Source organism: Pituophis catenifer, unplaced genomic scaffold (genome assembly GCF_029215685.1).
Source record: "Pituophis catenifer annectens isolate HBS135680 unplaced genomic scaffold, rPitCat1.0.hap2 SCAF_9, whole genome shotgun sequence".
Classification (NCBI taxonomy): Eukaryota; Metazoa; Chordata; class Lepidosauria; order Squamata; family Colubridae; genus Pituophis; species Pituophis catenifer.
The window spans coordinates 28,624,677-28,647,363 of record NW_027256889.1 but is presented as its reverse complement, the minus strand read 5'-3'; the positions used below and the strand labels follow the sequence as shown (position 1 = coordinate 28,647,363).

Here is a 22,687-nt window from a genome sequence, read left to right as displayed (position 1 = left end):
CAGGTCAGGGCTCTCCAACCTTGGCCACTTTAAGACTTGTGGACTTCAACTCCCAGAGTTCCTCAGCCGGTTGCCGGTTTGTGGACTTCAGTTGAAGTCCACAAGTCTTAAAGTGGCCAAGGTTGGAGAGCCCTGCTCCAGGTGATGGCCAAAAGCATTCCTGTCACCTTCCCTCTGGCGGGGGAATTCTGGGAGTTGAAGTATATGAAGTCTTTTTTTTTGAATTTTTTTTTATTTTAAAACAAAAACAAAACATAAAACCATCATCATTTCAAACAATTACAGACAGCGTGTCGATCGGTTAACATTCCCATCTTCAAAGTACCAATTGGTGACAAAGCTTATTTGACTTCAAGAACTTCACATATTTTAGCTTACATCAACTTATTTCATATTTCATCTCCATGCTTTATCTATCCACTGATAAAACAAATCCCATATCAAATAATATTGTTTAACTTCCTGTTCTCTAATTTCAAATGTCAATTTACTCATTTCAGCACATTCCATAATTTTCTTAATAACATCATCATTAGGTAATTTCTCTCCTTTCCAGAAGTCCATGAAGTCTTAAAGCCACCAAGTTTGCAGAGCCTGGCTCTTTTTTTTTTTTATTTGATTTGATTTATATGCCGCCCTTCTCCGAAGACTCAAGGCGTTACAATGCATTAAGCAATAGCCTTCATACTTTTGTATATTTATACAAAGTCATCTTATTGCCCCCACAATCTGGGTCCTCATTTTACCTACCTTTCCCTTCCTTCATGCTGGTAGACAGAAAAGCTGCCGCAAGCCGCCCCTGCGTGCCCCCTCAGGCCGACCCCAAGGCTCCTGGAGGCACTCCTGGCAGCTCCTTACCACGCCTTCAAACACTGCAGGGCAGGGGCACTCTTGGGCTCTGCCCAGCTCTATTGCCACTTCAGGCGGTGCAGGTGTGGCCCCCCTCCGCATTGTGGGCACCAGTCCCCAGCTCCGACACCGGGATCCGTTGGAATAGCAGCTGCCCGATGAAGTTGGAGAGTTTACCTCTGTCTACCTTGATAGATAGGAGCGTCCACCTGTCTCTGCCACCTCAGAGGAAGCTCCCTGCATGGCTCACCTGTTGTTCAGGATAGGGGTCTCCAACCTTGGCAACTTTAAGACTTGTGGATTTCCAACTCCCAGAGTTCCTCAGCCAGCTTTGCCAAGTCTTGCCAAGGTTGGAGAGCCCTGGATCAGGCTTTTGAAAATGATTCCACACACTTCTGGAAGAGTGCTAAACCCAGCTGTCGTTTGAGTCAGGTTCCCAATGAATGTGAACACAGAATCACAAGTGAGTTGTGACAGGTGGCTGCTTCCTCCTCAGTCCTATGTTAAGGAGATGGAAGAATGTTTTCCCATCTCCCTGATGGGAGAGGGAAATCAATCCACAAGAATCCACCAATCCCTCTTAATCTTTATCTAAACAGGGCAGCACCATTTGCCTGTCCCGCCTGTGACAGGATGGGCGCTATTGCTAGGCCCAACTTTGGGTTTCTAATCCTGTTAACCTGCTTAGAATTGCAGTTTGAGAACCATGTAAATTGCACGCACACACAATGAATGCTACACAGGTATAATTTTCTGCAGATTTCAGGATTGACATGGAGCACTTTAACCCAGGTCATGAGGAAGCGCCTAGAACTGTGATGGCGAACCTATAGCACACGTGCCACAAGTGGCATGCAGAGCCATATTGGTGGGCACGCGAGCTCAGCTTTGGTGCGCTGATTTTCGGGCCTTCTGGGCCTACCAGTTGGCAAACGGGCCATTTCCAGCCTCCAGAGGGCCTCCGGGGGAGGGGGGGAGGCCGTTTTTGCCCTCCCCAAGCTCCTAGGGGAGAGCCTGGGGAGAGCGAAAAACGGGACTTCCGGTCCCACTGGAAGTTGGCAAACGGGCTGTTTCCGATCTTCGGAGGGCCTCTTGGGGGATGGGGAAGGCCGTTTTTACCTTCCCCAGGCTTCTAGAAAGGCTCTGGAGCCTGGGGAGAGTGAAAAACAGGTCTACTGGGCCTGTTCCATCACGTGCGAAAAGTGGGGGGAACCGGGGGGGGTCACGCGCACATGCGCGGACGGCTGGGTGCATAGAATTATTGGTGTGGGCACGCATACGCATGACCCCCCCATGTTCCCCCCACTTTTCGCACGCGATGGCAAAAAGGTTAGCCATCACTGGCCTAGAACCTTCCTTTCTCATTTAGAAGCCAACAAAAAAATGGGGAAATTAGGAATAAAAACGGGGGTGAAATCCAGCAGGTTCTGACAGGTTCTGGAGAACCGGTAGCAGAAATTTTGAGCAATTCAGAGAACTGGCAAATGCCACCTCTGGCTGGCCCCAGAGTGGGGAGGGAATGGGGATTTTGCAGTAACCTTCCCTTGCCACACCCACCAAGCCACGCCCACCAAGCCACACCATGCCCACAGAACCAGTAGTAAAAATAATTGGATTTCACCACTGACTAAAAGTATCCCATACAATTCAAATTCTCCGCGAGCTGCACTCTACTACAATCTGCTACTCACAGATTACAACTCCTGTATAAAGTTACCTGGATTATCGACCTCTTAGTCCAGTTGCTAGGGTCCCAACAAGAAGGGCCCTTGAAAAGTTTCAATTCAATTCAATGGGGTTGCATCAGAATCCCTCAAGGACTGCACATAGACAGGCAACAATTTCATAAAATACTTCTATTTATTGACTTTGCAAATAGGATTGTCTGATTAAAACCAAGTCCAAAAATGTCATTATCCCACATGGAAAGACAAGATGTCCACCTCTTGGCCAGGAGAATGAATCCTTACATATGAAATGAATTGTTTTAAATAAGGCATATTAAGAGCTTTACACACTGAAAATTGTTGAGATATATTGCATTATGTTGAAATATGCAGAACGAAATGATTTCTTCAGAGACCTTACAAGACCTAGGAAGAGAAAAAACACTTTAGATCAGGGGTCACCAACCTTTTGGACCTCAGGGACTACTACATTCATAATTTTAAATCTCACAGACCACTAATACAAATCCAGCACGCAACTCGCTGAAGCGTCTGGACTCCGTGACGGGATGGGGTCTTCAGGCACTTAGTTTGGCCACCTGTTTCTGTAATCTTAAATCTTAAAAAGAGCCATTTGGACCTGTTTCCCACAGAAAATAAAACACTGGGATCTCTCATCTCTCTCCCCCCTTTCTCTCATTTCTCTCCCCCCCACCTCTCTCTTTCTCTCTCTCTCTCATCTCTCCCCCGTCACCTCTCTCTCCCTTTCTCTCTCTCATCTCTCTCTCTCTTTCTCTCCCTCTCATCTCTCTCCCCCTTTCTCTCTCATCTCTCTCTCTCCCTTTCTCTTTTTCTCACCTCTCTCCCCATCTCCTCTCTGCCTTTTCTTTCTCCCCCCTTTCTCTCTCGCATCTCTCTCTCACCTTTCTTGGTGGTGGGTTGCCCCCGGTTCGCACTGGTTCTATAGAACTGGTAGTAAAACCGCAGGAGGCCCTGCCCACCGACCCCGACGTCATCAGAACACTTCTGCGCATGCACAGAAGCTTCTCTGCATGTGCAGAAGAGCATGCGTGTGTATGAGCAAAGCAAGCGTGCACGCGTGGCCCCGTTGCGAACCGGTAGTAAAGGTAAGTAGAACCTACCCCTTTGCTGGATGCACGTTGGTCGCTCGGGGAGATGCACAACCTGCTCTCCACCCCAAGACACTTGCCCACCCCAGCTGCAACCGATGCTTAACTGCGCTGCAAGAGCAGCAGGCAAGCCATGGAGACATCAACAGCAGTGGCGGAGAGAAACGGCTAGGCCGGGGCTGAAAGGAAGTCACACGTTTCCCCGAGAGACCGAGGTGCGCGGAGCACCAACAAGAGCTGGAAGAAATGCCCACAAGACCCAGCAACAGATGAAGCTTCGCTCCCGGTCTGGAATATGGAACAAATCTCCATCCCCTGCCCTTCCTTTCTCAGGCCAGGTGAGGAGTGATGGGGAGGGGAGGGCGAGGGGCGGGACCAGCCACTGGTGGGTTCAGGTGACAGGAAGCCATAGCAGGGGGACGAAAGAGCCGTGGGTTGCCGACACCGTTGCTTCGGCCCGCCTGCACCCCCCCACCCCCACTCCATCCCTTGCACCATTACCTCATTCCGGCCAGTGAGGGCTGCGCTACTTGTTGCATGTTGCACTACCTGCAAAGTTGTAAGTTGCACGCACTTCCCTCTATGGCGGATATCTCCAGGCCCACCACAAGCTGCCTGGCCAGTCCCATATTCCAGAGCTCTAGTCACAGGACTAGTCATTGGTCATCCCTGAGCAGCTCCTCAACCCAGGTGCACTGCAGACCACCAAAATGTTCTCGCGGACCACTGGTTGATGACCTCTGCTTTAGATGCTAGAGTAACTACCGGCCAGCTCCCCAGTTGCTTGCTGGAGACAGAGGGAGGCAGTAGAAACCCATCTTCTAGAGTTCCAGGGAGAATCAGCGAGTTTTCAATTCTATTCAATTCTATGGATTCAAATCTATTCAATTCTATGGATCTATCCTGGGTAATGAATTTGAATAGAGGAAAATTCTAAATTGTGAATAATTATTTAAATCATTGGAGATTCATTATGACATTTTCTTAAATGGCAGAAGTCTGGCCGATGAATAATGTATTTGGAGGAACAACCCCTACTCATTTTCATGAGCAGAAAGTGTAGGAAGTCACACAAAAGAGACCACTGACCAGTCCAAGAAAGCAATACGGCTGCTCAGCAAAGTCATGGACCAGGACTAGGGGACTTACCAGCATCCTTGGTTTACGAGGTAGCAGTAACGATGCCCACCTTTTGGGCAGCTTCCTTCTTCGCTTGGTGAGCCTGTAGCACCGCCACAGCCTCCTCCACCTGGGATGGAGAAATTGCATTTATGGGAGGGAAATCCAGCTACCTTACCTCTTGTATGTGTACTCACTGTGCAAATGTGGCTGAATAATTCAATAAAGTAGGAACAGTGCTTCAGATTTGGTGTGGGTATGCTACTGTTCCTGTCAGTGGCTCCCTGAAGAAGCTGCACTTGAGATCTGAAGGGCTCTGTGGCCCTCCCTCCAACAAGCCAACAGAAATAGAAAGCAGCCAATGTCCCTGGCCCAGGATTGGTGACCACTAGTGCTCACCTTGGAACGGAGGGATTCTGGAGACTCCAGCATGTGTAGCAGCTCCGAGTTGTCAATCTCCAGCAGCATCCCAGTGATCTTCCCTGCCAGGCTCAGGTGCATTGCCTGGATCAATGGAAAGAGACGTTCTCCTGAAGAAGCAAAAATCAAAAAAGTTGATGACTATTTTATTTAGCATATGGCATCTTGAGGTCTTCTCATAGTGATGTGTTTTAAGCCAGGAGATCACAAGAATTGTCTGCTGCCAGTGTGGAAGAATTAGCCGACTCTGTGTTGTTGCCCAGGTGATGCCCGAGGTTAGGATTCCTACACTTTTCAGGGAGACGTCTTCCTTGTCTACCCATCCATAACCATTTTGCACATATGGCTAGGACAGAAGAGCCAAGCAGATGCTGAAAACCCCCTAGATGCACGGCACAAGGTATTTAAAAACCCCAAGGGAGAGATGAGAGGAGGACTCACCCAGCATTTGCTTTTGCTCCTGGGGAGGTGCAGCAGCCAGCATGGATGCCGTCAAAGGCTCTTGTCCCTGCACGTGAACAGCAGGTTGCGGGGCCTGCGAGGAAACCAGGGGTTTTGCCATTAGCACAGCCCACAAAGAGGTCATAGAAGCAATTCTAGCAAATTTAGAAGACACATGAAAAATAAAATGCTCAAGAGGAGGACATCATTTCCTCACCAAAGTAAAAAAAAAAGCCTTCTCTTTTAGGTGAGGAAATAGCTCATTAAAGCGAAAGAGCAACTTCAAGGATTAAAACATACTAAACGATTTGAGATTGTTCCCCAATATTTTATCTGAAAGGGCAATATCTCCTACCAATCAGTTTATCTGAAAAACCCCAGGAATGACTTACAGCCGTGTTTCTCAACTTCAGCGCCTTCAAGACGGGTGGACTTCAACTCCCAGGATTCCCCAGCCAGCAATGCCAGCATGTTGAAGTCCACCTGTCTTAAAGCTGCTGAGGTTGAGAAACCCTGACCTAGAGTCAAAGCTGCTGCTCTCCTGGGCATGTTATGCCAGAGATAGTACAACACCAACAAGCATGAAATAATTCTTTGGATTACTAGGCACAAAGCTAAGTGGTTTATACCTGTCAGGACATGCCTATGTGCACAACAGCACAAGAATCACCATTCTTTCCAAGAAACAGAACTATGGCTTTGTAGGTCAGAAAGTAATTTGCTGCTCAAATGTAGAAAGTGTACTTAGTTAGAACTCAGAAAACCACTGTATTTTCACAGCGGAGGAAAAAACCTGCTTTTTTTTTGTATTAATGTGGAACGTCTCAACTAGGAAGAAATGTCATTCCTGTTTCTGTCTAAAACCCAAAAACTTGGCCGAGGCTGCTGTGAGTTGAAATCAGTCACCAGACCTGCCAGGGTTCCTACAAGGCTTTGCGTTACCTGTAAAGGCTGGACTGCCGGATGGGGGCTGTGGATGCCTGCAGCATATTTGTATGGTGGAACAGCCCTGGGAGCGTGGGTGGCTACAGGTGGCCGAGGAGCCAGATTTGGGGCTGTGGCAGCAACCCCTGTTTATGCAGAGAAGTTATGGAGGATCAGAAGTTTATCAGAGAAGTTTAACTTCATTAGCATGCATTAATCTTGTTTGAGGAACCACAGACAAATGTTTTATTTCATGTAAGCATGTGTTAAAACGATACTAGCAACAGTCTAGGGCAGTTTATTTGAATTCCAATCTATTATTTCCTTTTCTGATACATTGGTTAAATCAAAAAGCTTCTGCTGCAATATGGCAACTTTCTCCAATAATTTAATACGTTCCCTAAATATTTTGGGAAAATATCCTAATATTTGCAATTCCAGCACCTCCAGAGATTCTGGCTAAGTCAACTGTATTTTTCATTCACTCATTCATTTAAAAGGTTTGTAGCAAATGGTACATTTACTGCCAGAAGGATCTGTCCAACAGCAACTGGATTATTATATCAGACCGATCAATGTTAACTGATGCTTCTTCTGCAGGAGGGACTGCAAGCCTATCTAAACCTAGCAAATTATAAATTTAGATTTGTTTAATAAATAAATGAGAAGATCCCATAGGAACATCTCTGGGCAAAGTGCTTACCAATCCTCTGGGGAGCACCAGGCAACCCACGTGATGCTTGAGCAGTATTTGTGGGAGCCAAATGCCGTAGTGTTGGACGCGGCCCAGACTGGCGCATACTGTTGGGCATACCTTGGAAGCCTAGTTGGGTTTTCAAGAAATGGGGTGGGAGGAGAGAAGGGAACGGCAAGTTACTGGCCAGTTATATTAGAAAGTTAAAACTGAAACCAGGCCTGTGCGAGACCCCACCTCCCTAGAAAACATCCTTAGTTGCCCTTTAGGATAACATGGCACTCTTATACGGGTCTTGAGAGGGAGGGGTCAGGGCTTCCAAGGGCAAGCTGCTCTCCCACACCTACCTTGAGGCCTTCCGCCTGGCTGCCAGCGTGGACTGGGTCTCATCTGAGTCATCTGGCTAGGTGCATAGTACGTGGGTCTGTTTTGAGCCTGGAAAGAAAAAGGGGCTGCAACAGAATCAATCCTGCAACACGTTTTCATTGCCCTTTTACAACACTACTGCCTTAATCCCGGGGAAAAAAGGAGAAAAGTGCTAAATTGTGTATCATCTCAAACTCTGATGCCATACCTAGCTTCAGTTTTTTAAACCTGCTAAACCACCAAGACTGCTATTTCAAATATTGTTAAAAATATGTTCACAACAAGCCTCAGCTTTTGCACACTAGATGTGGAAGAAGGCAAAGCCCTCTTCCAAGCACAAGTCCATGAAGACCCAGGAACTGAATCCAACTTGAAGGAGGAGAATTCAGCTTATTAAGTTATTAAATGGCACATTTTGACTTTCAAGCAGGCCTTTAAAATCATTCTGGAAGTGGGTTTGGCACAGAATGGTAGTTTCAATTTCAAGATATCATTTCAAGGACATCCCTACTCATAAATACACCAAATCTTTATTTTCCATTAACCAGGTATTTCACCAAGACATTCCCGGTATTCATTTGTTGCGGAGAGCTCAGAATTTCCCCCAAGCTAAATTTTAGCTTTCTTGTTTTACCATTTTCTCCTTCAGGATTTTCTGACAGCCAATAAGGAATTTAAGTAGTTAAGATAGTACCCCAACATACCAGCACTATGCTTTTTTGGGGGGGAGGAAACGGGGGACATGTTAAGATATTTAAATTTTAATAGCTGGAGCAGTGAAGGGTTGAAGAATGAGTAAGGACACCCAGCTGTGGCCAATTGGTTAAAGAGAGCTGGCCACTGCATGAGGGAATCTGAGCTGTGATTAGCTGCTGTGAGTGTAAAAGGGTGGGGTGGGGTTCCTTTTTTCCTGCCTTTTTCCTCTGTGTGCCCTTGTATGCCTTCTGTGATTTACCTGATAGTGTTCCTTCTGTGTTGATTTACCTGATGATGCTTATCTATTATAAATACATTTGTTTATACAAAACGATGGTTCTTGTCAGTGTCTCTAACTCCATTTGGACACCAGCTGTGCCATTCCCTGACAGAACAATTTCACTTAAACCTGTCTACAACTGGCATTGTAAGAATCCACTCACTGGTCCAATGAAAGGGATTCAAATGGATTTCAGCAGCAGATCTACCTTGTGAAAAAGAAAACTGTAAAGGCCCCATGAATCTTAGCCCTTGTGGGAAACAGAAACCACCTGTTTTGGTAGGAGTTGTGGGGGAACCTCTGAGACCCCCCCAAAGTCAATTGTGCGGAGGACTCACCTGGGGTACAGCCGGCATGAAATACCCTCCAGAAGCAGGCTGGAATTGGCTAACAATGGTGTTCGCTGGCAGAGCTCTCATGCCAGCGATGCGCTGCAGATACTGGTTGGTGAGGTGGGCCTTGCGCTCCTCCTTTCTCTGGGCCAAGGCCACATACAGCGGCTTGGATCCCACAATGCGCCCATTCATCTCAGTTACGGCTTTGGTGGCTTCTTCTGGAGAGGAGAAGCAGACGAAGCCAAAGCCTTTGCTTCGACCATCTTCCAGCATCACCTAATGAAAGGCAGGGACTGAGAAAAGTGCTGGCAGTTCTTAGTCCATGATGCTGATGTTGCTTGCCTCACCCAGGGAAATACTGCAGGAAGAGAAACACCCCAACATGGACTTCCCAGAGTTGGCCCTTCTTGCACAATGTCCAACAGCAGCGCCGGGCAACTCCAAAGCAGCTTTTGCATTCCCTAGACCCACCACTCCTCCCTCTTCCTTGGCCAGATTGGCCCCAGCCTCTTTAGCACAGAAGGCAGGATCAGCCATGGGAGACCGGGTGGCCTCCCCTTTCCCAAGTGCCCAGGAGGCTCCCTGCAACACTGATTTTTAACTGGCAAGACTTCCCCCTCAATACATTTTAGAAATTTTGCATTGAAGATGATTTCTTTCAACAATTAGAAATGAATATATTTCCCAGGTTCTCTTTTAAAAATTAGCACTATTTTGGTCACAGTGAGGGTTTTTTTCATTTAAAAAGCAGAAATTTCACATGTGAGTTATTTAAAAGATACAGGTGGTCTTCTCTTTATGACCAGTTGCTCAGTGACTGTCTGAAGTTACAATGGACCTACCTGAGGTCTACTTATGACCCTGATGGGAAGTTATGATGGTCACCCTCCCCCAGTCACATGCTCAGCAACTGGGCTGCACTGACAGCCATTTGCAGCCACGTGACTGCATTTTACAACAGCTTTGCTGAAAACTAGCATTTACTTCTGATTTTCGGCAAAATCATGCACATAGTGAACTGTTAGCTCATATGGGCAAAACCACTGGTTCACTATCAGGGTTCGCTTAATGACTCATTTTAGAACCATCACAACTTAAAACCATCATGAGCAAGCTCCATTACAGTCATAAGTTGAGGACTACCTTTTGCTGAACTGGCATGTCTGTTCAAATTCTTAATTTCTTGTCTCTGGGGCCCAGCTATTTTATTCACCATAGTGTCAGAACTAAATTCCCTCATATGTTTCTTTACATCTGATTTCCCTGTATATGCTTTCTTTCTACAAAAGATTCCAATTTTCCACTTCCATTCATCCATTCATTGTCACAATAGTTCTAAAGCCTTATTCGGGCAAATTGCTTAAAAGTGAGTCCCACACAGGTGTGCAAGTCTTAACAGCAGTTCAGGCAATACTTGGTTCAACTGGAGGGAATCCTAGCTGTGGGACCCTCACTCAATATCTGCTTAATTCCCTGCTGTCTTTACCTTAGCACTTGTGATAGACCCGAATGGAGAGAATTCCTTTCTCAGCTTCTCATCATCAATTGTGTCATCCAGGTTCTTGATATAGAGATTAACTCCCTGAAAAGAGGACAGAGATATTAGCATGAGATGGCAACAGTGCAAAATGTGATGTTTCAATTGATTATGAGCAAAGCAAGGATTTTCTTTTCTATCGACAATCATCTCCACACATGCCATTAATTACACAGTCATCTGGAGTTGGTCACCCTAGACATCTGATAAATTAAAAAATTGCAGGATCCAATCTGGGTCAGTCACCAGGACCACAGGTTAAGCCTTCCAAGCTTTCGGTCTCATGCTGGAGCCCATCCTCAGGGAACTTTTCTCTAGCAGAATGTGATATCTACACCCAGATTGGATCCTGCAACATTACCCTGGGAGACATATATTTGCCTTCATTTGTAATAAAAAATTAGGAAGATCAGGTCCTTTGCAGAAAGAAACTCTAAATGTTGCAAAGCTGTAGAGACAAGTTTCTTTACAAGAGAATTTGCCTGGATTTGCTGTGCATTTCTGTAGCACCATTTGTCCCCAGGCCTGCACTGCACAGTCAGGATCAGGAAAGATTTAGGTGCATCTCCCACTAGGCCATTCCTTGGTCCTGCTTCTACTCCCCCCATTGAGGGAGTTCAGGGAGTCCTAAAGGAACTCAAAATTCACAGGGCTGCTAATCCAGCAGCTTCAAGCTTCAGCAGAGCACAAATTCATGACCTAACTTGTCCCAACAACGGTCCCTCAAATGCACACACCCTTCCTAACTTGGGAGTCCTTTCCTTCCTCCAGAGGCAAAATACCTGGTAACGACTGATCCTCTCTTGCTTCAGCTGCTCAAACCTGCGTTTCAGCTCTGCCTGCCGTTCTACCTTCTTCTGTGCACGACCCACAAACACAATTTTCCCATTGATATCTTTTCCATTCATTTCTTCTACTGCCTGTAAAAGAATTCAAAGCAGCAAATCCCTTGCAGACATGGAGTCTTCCTCAGACACATGGTGCTGATTATTATTATATTTTCCAATGTTAATTTGGGATTAATAACCTCTGCAATCAACGAGCTAAAAACTGAAGCACGTTCAAAGTCTTGACACAACCTTGGATAAATCTGGAACTTTCAGTTCTTCTCTGAATCACAGTGCTCAATTAACTGAACAGCATTCACACTTCTTCCATTGAAAGGCAAGGCTAAGGCCCTTCCCAGGCTGTTAGCTGGGATACTCAGAGTTTGTTGAGTAGCTGCCTTTTGGTAATAAAATGGGAACTGTCACTGCCCACAGACTTGCCCTTTGCTTAATACTTTCTGTTTTACCTGACAGAAAATCCAAAATAAAGGGATTTGCTTTCATTTTATTTCTGCAACATTCACCAGAGCTCCATTTCTCAGTCCAAAAACAGACGCCAGACTGACTATGTACATAATAGCCTCACAGTTTATACCTTATTGGCCTCTTCATGCTTTTCAAAACTCACGAAGCCAAAACCTTTCGATTTCCCAGCCGGATCAGTCATCACTTTAACACTGAGGGTCTTACCTGTTATTGGAAGAACAGGGTTAGCAATGTTACCTGGAGCAAAATTACAAGGAGAGCTTTTCAGAAGGAAAACTATTGCTGAACAGATCATTATATTACTGAGCTAGTCCACATCGGGATGCCCACCTACACTTTGTCTGGAATAAAAAAATCACAGATTGTTTTTGACCCAGGTTCAAGCCCCTCTTATCTCACCATTGCCTTGCTTCTTCCTCCTGTCCTTCAAGGTGATTCCTTATGCCTTGTTCAAATCTTAAAACATCTAATCAGCCATCATCTATAAAGGCTTCAGTTAGATGTGAACATAAAAAATCACTTTCTGGAAAACCCACCGTAGTTGCTGAAGAGATCCTTCAGCCTCTCGTCATCCATCTCATCCCCAAAGTTTTTAATATAGACGTTGGTGAACTCTTTGGCTTTGGCTCCCAACTCTACCTCACGTTCTTTATGGGATTTAAATCGGCCAACAAATCTGGGTGGAAAAACAATGACAATCCCTGGTAAATGCTCTGCTCCTGCCCCCGGCAGAAAGGCAAGGCAAAGTTTCAGGGAAGAAAGGCAAAAGCAAGCAGCTGGGGGTGGGGGGGATGGGGCGGGGCGGGGCGGGACTGTGAAGGAGGACACAAGACCAAGCGGAAGAACCCCCTGTCCTGAAGCAGCAAAGCAGCAGGCCAAGGGGAGCCACTCACTGCTGGGCAGGATAAAGCCTCAGGGAGTCAACCCAGCCCACAGCAGGGAGGCGTCAAGTGAAGCCAGACCCCCATGGCAGGAGGTGTTGGCTGTGGCTCGGGCAGGGAAACTCACCAGCCCTGGAGGAGACAGGCAGCAGGCCAAAGCTTGGGCCAGGAGAACCAGCAGCCTGGTGGGTTAATACTGAGATGCATCATGTCTCAGCTTCTGGCTGAGACACTCACACTTTGCGGTCGTTCAGCAGCATGCCGTTCATCTTCTCGATGGCGCGGTCCGCAGCATCTTGTGTCTCAAAGTGCACAAAAGCATAGCCCTTGGAGCCATTCTCATCACACACCACCTGTAAACGACTGGGGTCAATTAGCCAGCACTGACAGGCCAGTTTATTTCATGTTAAGTGTTTCCCAAGGACAAATGGAAGATGCAAATTTTGCATCGTGCTTGGCATCCCCATTGTGAATGCAGCTGTAAATCACTACAGTTCAATGTCTGTGGTGGTTCTCAGGGTAATTTCAAAGCCTTGAAATGAAGCTCAGTTCCCAAGCTATTATTTCACTGCAGGGAAAGAAGCCATCAAAGAAAAAAATGGGTGTCCCCACCCTTTTTCATCACTGGCCATATCCACCACTCCAGCCCCGAACTACTTTGCAGACTTCCAGGTTTTAGAAGTGCCCAGTGTGTGACTGAAACATTTTGCAAAGCAGGGATTAGCTCCAAGAAACTCTATAAAGAAGACAGCTTAATTCTGATCTAAAGCAAGGATTAACGAGATGATTTAACAAGTTGCCTCCCCCCACCCCCCGAGTGCACACAACCCACCAAGCGATTATATGAAATGTTGGATAGAATCTCAAAGAGAGAGAGAGGGAGGGAGGGAGGAGGAGGGAGAGAGGGAGAGACAGAGACTCCATTTTGCCTGGCTCTCTTACACGACTCCCCTCTTTGTGCTTGATGCCACCAACCCGATCTTATTTGACATACATGGAGAATAAGACCCAGCCAATTCTGAGGGCCAGTTCCCTGAAGTTCAGGAAACGGAACTGGCCTAGGACTCACCTTGCAAGAAAGAATATTCCCAAAAGCAGAGAACGTGTCATAAAGTGCTTTATTGTCTATGGATTTATCCAGGTTCTTAATGAAGACATTCCCTACGCCCGATTTCCTCAAAGAGGGGTCCCGCTGAGACCACATGATGCGGATGGGCTTGCCTTTGATTACATCGAAGTTCATGGTGTCCAGGGCTCGCTCAGCTGCAGCACAAAGAGCAAGAAAGAGAAGGGAAATTTTATCTTGAAAAAAGCAAATGAGACTCCCATTGGGAGTTCACCTCTCAACACTTATTCCTTATTCACCTGGCAGATTTAGGAGAGCATTTCCTCAGGACAACCTTGAGCCTGAGCGGTATATGGCATATATATATGTAGGTACATGTATGTACAGACATGCACAATGATATCAGTGCGTTATGAACTTATGGCCCTGGGAAACTGACGCTAACAAGTTGCCTTATAACATCTAATAAATGCATGGTAAAGAAATAACCTATTCCAGAGAAGATTCTGCCCTGCCTGGATGATGCAGGCAAGTACTAGAGAAAAATGCCTGTTGGCCTGGATCCAGGTGATTTGGATCATTTTTATCATATCTCCAACCTTTCCTTCTTGGTTACTTACAGCTCCAAAGGGTCCTGGAAAAAGTGGATTATCTGGACCCCTTTTGGTCAGGTTCAGACCAGGATAGGTTGGCCGTGCTTGCTGATATCCTGTGTGGCAGTAATGCACCCAACCTGGCTGTTCTTGACTCTCAGCCACCTTCTCTACCACTGACAATGGCATCCTTCTGGATCACTTTACAGGGTTGGGAATGAGGGGGTGATGCTCCCCCTTCCCCCAGGGCCAATTCCAGTTGGTGACAGGGGGTGAGGAATCTAGTCTTAGATTGCTGCTTGGTGGGCTGGCTCAAGTCTGGGAAATTGGGGAAGAACATATTTTGGCTAAACCATACCAAGACTGAGTGGCTGTAGGTTTGCGGCCCCAAGAGTCCTAGAGAGAGTTTATCTTTGACTTGTGTGGGGTTATTCACTACTTCATTCAGATTTAGTGAATAATTTGGGGACTCACAGCTCCTGCTCAAAAGATGACAGTTGTGATCAGGCGGACCTTTACCCAACTTTGTCTTGTGTGCCAATTGTGTCTCTTCCTGGATCAGAGGGAACTGGTTATAGCCACTCACACCTTACCCAACTCTCAACTGGGTTACTGCAAGGCACTCTACATGGGGCTGTTCTTGAAGGCCATCTGGAAGCTTCAATTAGCCCACAATACAATGACATGGACAGTTATTGGTATTCCTCATTACACCCAAGGAATAGCTCTACTCCACAAACTACAGTGGCTCCCTATGCACATCCAGGTGAAATTCAAAGCAATGAAGCCTTGCATGGCACAGAACCATTTATTCTTGGGAGAACTTTCCTCTCACAAGAATATCTGCCCATCCACATTTTATAGACACACATACAAAATGTGTGTGTGTGTGTGATCTTTGTTACTTTATAAGTAACTCAAGGCGGCAAATATACACAATCCCCTTCCTCCTCCTATTTTCCTCACAACAACCACTCAATGAGTGGGCCTGGCATGCTCCAAAAGAGAGGATACATTCTGAATCTCCTCTCTGAGATCCTGCCAGGAAGCCTGCTTTCTCGGGACCAGCCCCTGCCATTTAGAACCATCTTCCTTAATAAACAAAGCCCAATAAACAATAAACATAAACATCTGCAGGCCTTTCAAAAGGCCGTTGAGCCCTGTGTACGTGGGTCAGGATGAGTACTAGCAGTTGGTGATAGAGCCTATTTTAGCATTTTAAAATTGTTTTAAATTACCTGAGTGGTCTATGTTGTGGGGGTTGTACTTAGGTAAACGATTCTATACAGAATCATAGCATTTGACTTGGGTGATTATAAACATGTTATAAAATTATAAATACACGTTCAAAGCTCCTCTTTTTCTTTGCAAGCAGATGATCCTAACTAACTTTCCACCACAGCCGAGACAGCTTCAGGCAAGTGTGTCACTTTTTAGACCTTCTGCAATTGAGACACTTAGATATGCCACTCATCCTTCAGGATTCTATTTTTATACTAAGCAGCACATTAAAAGCGGTGACATATGCATACTAGATCCTGTTCATAAAATTCAGAAGCTTAGGAATCACGCCAAGAACGACCTTAACTTGTGAAAGAAGGGGATTCAGAGGGTGATACCAACACAGGATTGCATTCATTGCCCAGGTCAGCCTGGACGGTTCAGAAAAACTAACAAGGATAGTGGCAGTCTGGTCTAGCGCTTAAGGCATCAAACTAGAAAGCCAGAGACCATGAGTTTGAGTCCCTTCCCTAGTCATGAAAGCCAGCTGGGTGACCATGGGCCAGTCACTCTCTCTCAGCCCAGCCCACAGGATTGTTGTTGTGGGGAAAATAAGAGGAGGATGCTGCCTTATTTGTAAAAATAATAAAGGCAGGATACAATTAAATTAAATTAATTACATTAGTGTCCGACAATGAAAGACAGATGAAAAGACAAAACACAGGACTGGCTGGGATTTTAAGAGATTAGGATGCCACTGAAGCCAAAAAAGCCAATGCAATCCTAGGTTACATCAACAGAGGGATAAAATCAAGATAATGTGAAGTGTTAGTACCACTTTATAATGCCTTGGTAAGATCACACTTAGAACACTGCATCCAGTTTTTGTCGCTACGATGTATAAAAAGATGTTGAGATGCTGGATAGAGTGCAGAGAAGAGCAACAAGGATGATTACAGGGCTGGAGGCTAAAATATATGAAGAATGGTTGCAAGAATTGGGTATGTCTAGTCTAGAAAAGGAGAACCAGGGACGACAGGATACCAGTGTTCCAATATTTCAGGGGCTGCCACGAAGAGGGAGTCAATCTATTCTCCAAAGCACAGGACAAGAAGCAATGGATGGAAATTAATCGAAGAGAGAACCAATCTAGAACTAAGAAGAAATATCCTAACAATAAGAACTAGTGGAATGGCTTCAGAAGTTGTTGGTGCTCCATCGCTGGTGACCTTTAAAGAGACTGGACAGCCATTTGTCCAGAATGTATAGGGCTGTGATGGCGAACCTATGGCAGGCATGCTGGAAGTGGCACCCAGAGCCATCTCTGCAGGCATGCCAGCCATTGCCCGTTGCTCTTCTGGGTTCCTGCACGTGTCAGAGCAGCAGAAACTGAAAGAGCAGTTCCCCCGCGCACATGTGCGTGCTGAGAAGCTGAGTTTCCGGTTTCCGGTGCGCGCATGCGTGTCAGCCAGCTGGTCTTCGCACGCCAAACATACCAGAAACTAGAATACCAGGTGACTGGCACGCCTGTGGGAAGTTCAGTTTCCTGGCAGGCGCATGCGTGCCAGGGAACTGTTCTTCCAGTTTCTGCTGCTCCCATACATGCGCGCCTGGGAGCTGCTCTTCTGGGTTACAGCACTCCCCCGCGCACACACGCTACTGTGCCAAAAAGGTTTGCCAAAACTGGTATAGGGTCTCCTGCTTGAGCTGGTGGTTGGACTAGAACTGGGCTGTTGAACTACCAGCCCAAAGGCCGGATGCATCACGCGCCGGCCACACCCACCCCCAGTTTAGCAAAGGGGGGGGAAGTCCAGATACATCACATGACGCCGCTGTGACGACGTGAGTTTGACACCCCTGGAGTAGAAGACCTCCAAGTCTCAGTTGTCTTTCTTTATCCAAAGCAGCATCCATTTCAAGTGGCACTTTAGTCAGCTAGTTAAATTAGGCAACATTTATTTATAGTAGGAAGGGGTGTTCCCGACAGAGATGCTGGTAACTCCCGCATTATCTCTTTGCAACTGAAAGGGAAAGGCAATTTGAAACAGAAGCAAGTAATACAAGAGAATTTGAGAATTTGGCGGATCTTTACCTGCAGACATTTCTCCAACGCCCATAGCTACATGCTAATAAAAACTACTAAAATAAAGATGGTTTTGGTTTGAGCATTGGGACAGATATGGTAAGGGTTATTCAGTACTGTGTAATGTTCTACCTTTATGAAACACTATCAGAAATTAGGTTTGCTGCTAATGGATGCATATATAAAATTTCTATCCCATCTTCTGAATCAAGAAAGTTTCCTCACAGGTATATTATAATATCAGTGTTGATTCCATACCTCGATGACACCTATGATGGTTCCTGAGTAATTTATTGCCACCTTTCAGCAGTCTAGTTTCCTCAAGTCATATTACTATGGTGGAACAAGAAATAATATATTGATCCATTCATGTCCCTGATGGCTAATGAAAAACCATTTCAAGGCTGAGTAGGAATTACCCAGGACAAAATCTTTTGAATTTCCACAGAACACACTTTACGTTTCTGGTTATATGGGAAAGACCAAAACGGAAGGTAAGCTATAAACCACAGTTTACACACCACACTGCCAGGGTTCACACAAAATGCTATGCTGAAAGAAAAAAACCTCCCACACTGTAACTCAGTGCGACGGGTGACCTAATTCCTGAGAGCGGATGGAGCCCAACTCTGAATCTCAGTTTCTTTAGAGGTTGAGCTTGGAGATATTCCAAAATAACATTATCCATTTATGTTCAGCCTAGAGACATCCTTTTCATGATACTGTGTGAGCATCCTTTTTAAAATCGGGAATAATCTTCAATCTGAAACTCACAATTGGGCACAAAGTTCAAATGTATACACCCATTTCTCTAGAAAGCAGCCCTTTTAGCTCCATGTTCCTTCTCCAGTGCTCAGGCAATCAGAGAGGAGGAAGGCTCTTCATTAAGAAGCTGGATCAACACTCCTCTGCCTGTCTCAGGGAGTTAGCAGCTCACAAGAGGAAACCCTCTGGGGCACCACATTCCCATAAACCAGTGTTTCTCAATCTTGGAAGCTTGAAGATGGGTGGACTTCAACTCCCAGAATCCCCCAGCCAGCGCTGGGAGTTGAAGTCCACCCATCTTCAAGCTATGAGAAACACTGCCATAAACCATTGGACTCTTTTTTTTTTTTTTTAATTTGATTTATATGCCGCCCTTCTCCGAAGACTCAGGGCAGCTTACAATGTGCTCAGCAATAGCCTTCATCCTTTTGTATATTTATACAAAGTCAGCTTATTGCCCCCACAATCTGGGTCCTCATTTCACCTACCTTAGAAAGGATGGAAGGCTGAGTCAACCTTGAGCCTTGGCGAGATTCGAACCCTGCAGTAATTGCAGGCAGCTGGTCTTAATAACAGCTTAATAACAGGGTGCCTTAAACCCCTGTACTACCAAGGCTCTTTCAGGGGTGCACCTACTACAGCCATGATGGCGAACCTATGGCATGTGTGCCACAGGTGGCACGCGGAGCCATAACTGTGGGCATGCGAGTGTTGCCCTAGCTCAGCTCCAGCGCACATGCACGTGCCAGCCAGCTGATTTTCGGGCCTTCCAGGCCCACTGGAAGTCAGGAAACAGGCTGTTTCCAGCCTCTGAAGGGCCTACAGAGGCCCTACAGGGGGGTGGAGAAGGCCGTTTTCGCCCTCCCCAGGCTCCAAGAAAGCCTCTGGAGCCTGGGGAGGGCAAAAAAACAGGCCTACCAGGCCCACCGGGCCATCGTGTGCCAAAAGCGGGGGTCGCACAGGGAGGGATTGTGCGTGAATGCACAGGGTGCGGGGCGCATTGAATTATGGGTGTGCACATGAGCGCACTTGACCCCCCCTGTGCTCCCCCCCCTTTTGGCACGCGACGGCAAAAAGGTTAGCCATCACTGTACTACAGTGTCAATGAAAGACAATCTCCAAACATAATGGAAGGACCTGTGGCCCTTCCTATCCTAACAGGCAGCTGAGATCACACCCTAAAAAACTACTAAAATAAAGATGAGTTTTGGTTTGAGAGAGCAACTCCACCCCTCTATAAAAATGCCACCCCCCTTTTCAGGACATGGTCCCTGGATGACCACCCTCACTCAGCAAGGGCCCTCAAGACCTCTTGAAGGACAGGAGCACGAATCGCCAATGACCAGAAGCCCAACTAAGAGAGAGACCAGCAGGAACTTCAGTGCAGCCGACCGTGGCTGGGTTGGGAAGTGGCTGGGAAGTTGAGGAAAGACCCCGGGAGACGGCACTGGGAAGCCGCATCCCCTTGGCTGCCAAGGAGCCCACCTGGAGGCCCTGCCAGGCAAGCCAGGTGCAAAAAGCCTGTCACAGAGGGGAGGGGAGGGAGGGAGGGAGGGGCATGGAGGTCCCACAGCGGCTTTACCCCCACCTCAGCAACCTTTAAGGGGCGGGGGCGGAGCACGTGGCCTTGGGGGATTCTGGGAGTTGAAGTCCACCCATCTTCAAGCTACCAAGGTTGAGAAACACTGGCATAAACCATTGGACTCTTTAGGGGCTGCACCTACTACAGCATCCATGAAAGACAATCTCCAAACATAATGGAAGGACCTGTGGCCCTTCCTATCCTAACAGCCAGCTGAGATCACACCCTAAAAAACTACTAAAATAAAGATGGTTTTGGTTTGAGAGAGCAACTCCACCCCTCTATAAAAACGCCCCCCCTTTTCAGGACATGGTCCCTGGATGACCACCCTCACTCAGCAAGGGCCCTGCAGGCCTCTTGAAGGACAGGAGCACCAATGGGCAACGACCAACCGAGTGGCTGGGAAGTTGAGGAAAGACCCCCCTTGGCTGCCAAGGAGCCCACCTGGAGGCCCCGCCAGGCCAGACAGGTGCAAAAAGCCTGAGGAACGAGGGAGGGCCTGGAGGTCTTTACCCCCACCTCAGCAACCTTTAAGGGGCGGGGGGAGGGCAGCACGCGGCCTTGGGGGGGTCCTGGGCGTTGGGGGGGGGGGTCTGGCGGCCGCTCTGCAGCCCCTCACCGTCTCCGGGCTGCTGGAAGTTGACGTAGGCGTAGCCCAGCGAGCGCCGGGTGATCATGTCCCTGCAGACGCGGATGGAGAGGACGGGCCCGGCGGGGCTGAACTTCTCGTAGAGCAGCGCCTCCGTCACCTCGGGGTGCAGGTCCCCCACGTACAGCGACGCCATCGGGTAGCTGCTCCCGGCGGCGGCGGCGGCGGCGTTCATCTGGGCGGGCGGCCGGGCGGGCGTTCCGGGGCAGCGCGGCGAGCGGGGCAGGGTAGGGCAGGGCCGAGCCTCGGGGAGCCTGTCCTCACGCCGCCAAGGCCTCCGGGCGAGGATCCGGGCCTCTTCCTCCCGGGGGCTCCTCCAATCCCGCCTCTTCCTCCTCCCCCCCCCCCTCCGCCAAGCTGCGGCAGAGAGCGCCCCGCGGAGGCCTTCAGGGGCCGCGCCGAGGCCTCCCCGCCGCCGCCGCCGGGCCTGCACGGGCCGCCCGCAGCAGCAGCAGCGGCAGGAGGGGGTGGGGCGGGGCGGAGGGGCTGGGCAGCGCCCCTGGCGGCCGAGACCGGGAGCTGCCGCGCGGGGGAACGGAGGGGGAGGGGAGGGTCGTAATGGTCAGGGTCCCTCTGGTCTTGCAAGCCTTGTGCGGCTTTTGGAGGGTCTCGCTTTGGTTTCGGACTTATATTGACAGCTATATTGTACCCATAAAGCTGATGCGGGCAGTCCTCGATTTATGACCACAATTGAGCCCAGATGTTCTGTTGCTAAGCGACACATTTTTTTATGAGTTTTGCCCCATTTTTCCACCTTTCTTTGCCACCATTGTTAAGTGGGTCACTGCAGTTTTTAATTTAGTAACGGGGTTGTTAAGGGAATCTGACTGCCTCAGGTTTCAAAAGTTAGCTCCATGACCCCAGGACACTGCAACTGTCATAAATATGAATCGGTTGCCAAACCTCTAAATTTTGATCACAGGACTACTTGCACTAGTTGTCAGTATTGTTGGAAGAGAAATCCAGGTCCGGTTCCAAGCTGAGAGAAAGGCACTGGACATAAAATGGAGGCTGATTGGAAAGAAGGATTTTGTTTATTGAGAACCACCAACAGCATGTGGTTCTGGGGCAGCTGACAAAATGGAGTTGAGAGTGGGGTTTTTTATACCTTCTTTGGGCTTTGTATTTGAGCTTCCTGTTCCTGTGCAAGAACATGTCCTTTAATATTATAATGGCAGTTGTCAGATTCCTATGGGGTCATGGTCAATATATTTTTATTCACGGGAGGGGGTATATTGACTTCCTACAATATGAAAAACAGTCATAAGTCATTTTTTCAGTGCCATTGTAACTTTGAACGGTCATTAATTGAACTGTTGTAAGTCGAGGACTACAAGTACAACTGCATACAAGTAATCCTCAATTTACAACCATTGGTTTAGTGGCCATTCAAAGTTACAATGGCACTGAAAAAAGCGATTTGTGACCATTCTTGACACTTACAAGAGATGCAGCGACCCCAGGGTCATATGATCAAAATTCAGATACTTGACAACTGTCTCATTTATGACGGTTGCAGTGTCTGAGAGTCATGTGATCCCGTTTTGCGACCTTCTAACGAGCAAAGTCAATGGAGAAGCCAGATTCACTTAACAATGGTGACCACAAAGGTAGTAATTGTCTTGCTTAGCAACAGAAATTTTAGGCTCACTTGTGGTTGTAAGTTGAGAACTACCTGTAGTACAGAAATACATATAAAAATTTAAAACTAAAAAAGTGCAGAAAAAGAAAAAAAAAGGGAAGAAAAAGAAGAAATTCCAGCATCATCCTCAGCAAATACAACCAATATCAACAACTTATTGCTGTCTCTTAAAATTCAACCAAACGTCTCATTCCAAACCTCACAAGGCATTGTGCACTAGTGACTGATTGTCCACTTCTTTCTGTCCCTGGACAGATTTACATGACTCTACTACTGTCCTGATAGCCCTCAGCTTCAGTTCGGCCCTTTCAGATCTAGAGTCTCTCAAAGTCTTTTGGTCACACTGCACATCAGAACTTTTATCATGAAGCACTTCATCGATTCTAATATTATTGCTAGCATATGTTCTAGAAAATAAATATTTGCTGGACAAA

The 22,687-nt window shown here is 47.2% G+C and overlaps 1 protein-coding gene and 1 non-coding gene across 4 annotated transcripts; both read right to left on the bottom strand.

Annotated features, from left to right (window-relative positions):
• Window positions 1-2,690: 2,690 nt before the first annotated feature.
• On the bottom strand, window positions 2,691-20,943 carry PABPC4 (poly(A) binding protein cytoplasmic 4). Of its 3 annotated transcripts, XM_070950108.1 has the most exons (15): window positions 20,582-20,934; window positions 13,722-13,915; window positions 12,890-13,005; window positions 12,308-12,447; window positions 11,881-11,975; window positions 11,241-11,378; window positions 10,408-10,503; window positions 8,925-9,197; window positions 7,592-7,679; window positions 7,254-7,373; window positions 6,569-6,696; window positions 5,627-5,720; window positions 5,165-5,295; window positions 4,796-4,895; window positions 2,691-2,942 (listed from the first exon to the last, which is right to left on the bottom strand). In XM_070950108.1, the coding sequence occupies exons 1-14, from the start codon at window positions 20,784-20,786 to the stop codon at window positions 4,809-4,811; spliced, it is 1,905 nt and encodes a 634-aa protein (XP_070806209.1). In that variant the 5' UTR covers window positions 20,787-20,934; the 3' UTR covers window positions 2,691-2,942; window positions 4,796-4,808. The 3 variants fall into 3 exon arrangements, with proteins under 3 accessions (XP_070806209.1, XP_070806210.1, XP_070806211.1); XM_070950109.1 differs by lacking the exons at window positions 2,691-2,942; window positions 4,796-4,895; window positions 5,165-5,295; ... (2 more) ...; window positions 7,254-7,373; window positions 7,592-7,679 and having other exon boundaries at window positions 9,192-9,279; window positions 20,582-20,940; XM_070950110.1 differs by lacking the exons at window positions 2,691-2,942; window positions 4,796-4,895; window positions 5,165-5,295; ... (4 more) ...; window positions 8,925-9,197; window positions 11,881-11,975 and having other exon boundaries at window positions 10,414-10,503; window positions 20,582-20,943.
• LOC139321517 (small nucleolar RNA SNORA55) lies at window positions 10,894-11,021 on the bottom strand. Its single transcript, XR_011600794.1, has one exon. It is a non-coding gene; the product is annotated as a small nucleolar RNA SNORA55 (small nucleolar RNA).
• Window positions 20,944-22,687: the final 1,744 nt, after the last annotated feature.